The sequence below is a fragment of the Etheostoma cragini genome, unplaced genomic scaffold (genome assembly GCF_013103735.1).
Source record: "Etheostoma cragini isolate CJK2018 unplaced genomic scaffold, CSU_Ecrag_1.0 ScbMSFa_1787, whole genome shotgun sequence".
In the NCBI taxonomy this organism is placed as follows: domain Eukaryota; kingdom Metazoa; phylum Chordata; class Actinopteri; order Perciformes; family Percidae; genus Etheostoma; species Etheostoma cragini.
The window spans coordinates 1-1,954 of record NW_023265877.1 but is presented as its reverse complement, the minus strand read 5'-3'; the positions used below and the strand labels follow the sequence as shown (position 1 = coordinate 1,954).

General features: G+C 45.6%; 1 protein-coding gene across 1 annotated transcript; it reads left to right on the top strand.

Annotated features, from left to right (window-relative positions):
- Positions 1 to 77: 77 nt before the first annotated feature.
- LOC117940142 (lethal(3)malignant brain tumor-like protein 3) lies at positions 78 to 659 on the top strand (the record flags this gene model as incomplete). Its single annotated transcript, XM_034865517.1, has 2 exons — positions 78 to 199; positions 408 to 659. Coding segments are annotated over exons 1-2 (315 nt in total), but the record flags the coding sequence as incomplete, so codon positions are not given.
- Between the last annotated feature and the right edge of the window lie 1,295 nt (positions 660 to 1,954).

Genomic DNA, 1,954 nt, shown 5'->3' with positions numbered 1-1,954 from the left:
TGACCTGTCTGCCTGTCTATATGTCTCTCTGACCTGCCTGTCTCTCTCTCTGACCTGTCTCTCTGACCTGTCTGTCTGCCTGTCTGTCTCTCAGTCCCAGTCCATTCCCAGGAGAAGAACAGGTTTTAAAGTGGGGATGAAGCTCGAGGGCGTCGACCCCCTGCACCCCTCCATCTTCTGTGTGCTGACGGTTGCCGAGGTAACGCGTGCACACACGCACACACACACACACACACACACATACATACACAAACACAGACACACACACACACTCAGACAGACACACACACACTAACACACGCACGTGCGCGCACACACATACACACATACACACACGCACAGACACACAAACAGACACACACACATATACATTTTCAGTGAAGACTCTTACCCCCCCCCCCGGTCAGGTGATTGGCTGTCGGCTCCGGCTCCACATTGACGGCTACTCCGAGTGCTATGACTTCTGGGTAAACGCTGACTCAGCACACATCAGACCAACAGGCTGGTGCAGGGACACCAACCACAGGCTCCACCCCCCCAAAGGTGAGTCCCCCCTCCACCACAGGCTCCACCCCCCCAAAGGTGAGTCCCCCCTCCACCACAGGCTCCACCCCCCCAAAGGTAAGCCCCCCTCCAAAACAGGCTCCACCTCCCCAACGGTAAGCAGTTACGGAGTTGTCTTCCGGGTCCTTCTAGCCTCTACAGGTGATTTTCTATCCAGCCTGGAACTTCAGCCTCTTTAGGGGTCTTTGAGCACTAAATCCAAACCGTTACAGCCAGGATTTATCCACGTTATAATAATAAATAATTCCTCGCGTTGTGGCTCATTTCTGCCGCCAGCTCGCTGCTCCGTGTGTGCTCTCGGGTGTTTAGGGAAGTACAGGCACCAGCATGCCCATATATGGGAGACTACGTCAGCCAAAGAGTATGGAGGCGGATTAGTGCCCTCCGCCCAGTCAAAGGAGTCTAGTTTGCGATCAAAGATACTATAGTGCACAAGATAGATATCTACAGAGGAAAATGCCCCAACTGGTTTGAGATTTGGCATATATTTATATTAAATATTATACATTTGGGCCTTTTTGAAGAAATGTAAATAGTATGAGCTATATATGAGTTATAATGTTTAGTATTTATTTTAGCATATAGGAGAACTGGTTTAGACACACATGCTTGTGTAGCATTGCTGTGGGTGTAATATCAATAAATATGACATTATTATGTTATTATTGGCATAAATAAATGTCATGAGGGCAAAAGCGTCAGGACTTTCTTTGATAAAATGTATTCTTTCATCTGTATAAGTTATGATGATTATTTCTTCACAGTGGGACTCCCAGGACATATGAGACGGTTTTAGAGGTTTTACTGCTCTGTCTGTGATATCAATACATATCTGGAAGATTCATGTTCTGGTTTATTTATTTATTTGTCTTTAATGTCCTACAACCATTTTTAACATGCAAGTGACCTCACTGCAACCCAAATATTCTAATAACCCAGTTTGTCCTGAAAGAATGATGTTGATATCTTGACCATAGACAACAGCGTTGATGTTTTACAAGTTATTATAAAATAAATATATAAAATAAATCCAGACGGACAGTGAACTGTAAAAATGGCCTCAGGGCTCAGAGGGTTAACCTGTCTCTCTCTCTAACCTGTCTCTCTCTCTGACATTTCTGTCTGTCTGTCTCTCTAACCTGTTTGTCTCTCTGTCTCTCTAACCTGTCTCTCTCTCTAACCTGTCTCTCTCTCTAACCTGTCTCTCTCTCTAACCTGTCTCTCTCTCTAACCTGTCTGTCTGTCTCTCTAACCTGTTTGTCTCTCTGTCTCTCTAACCTGTCTCTCTCTCTCTGACATTTCTGTCTCTCTGTCTCTCTAACCTGTCTCTCTCTCTTTAACCTGTCTCACTCTCTAACCTGTCTCTCTCTCTAACCTGTCTCTCTCTCTA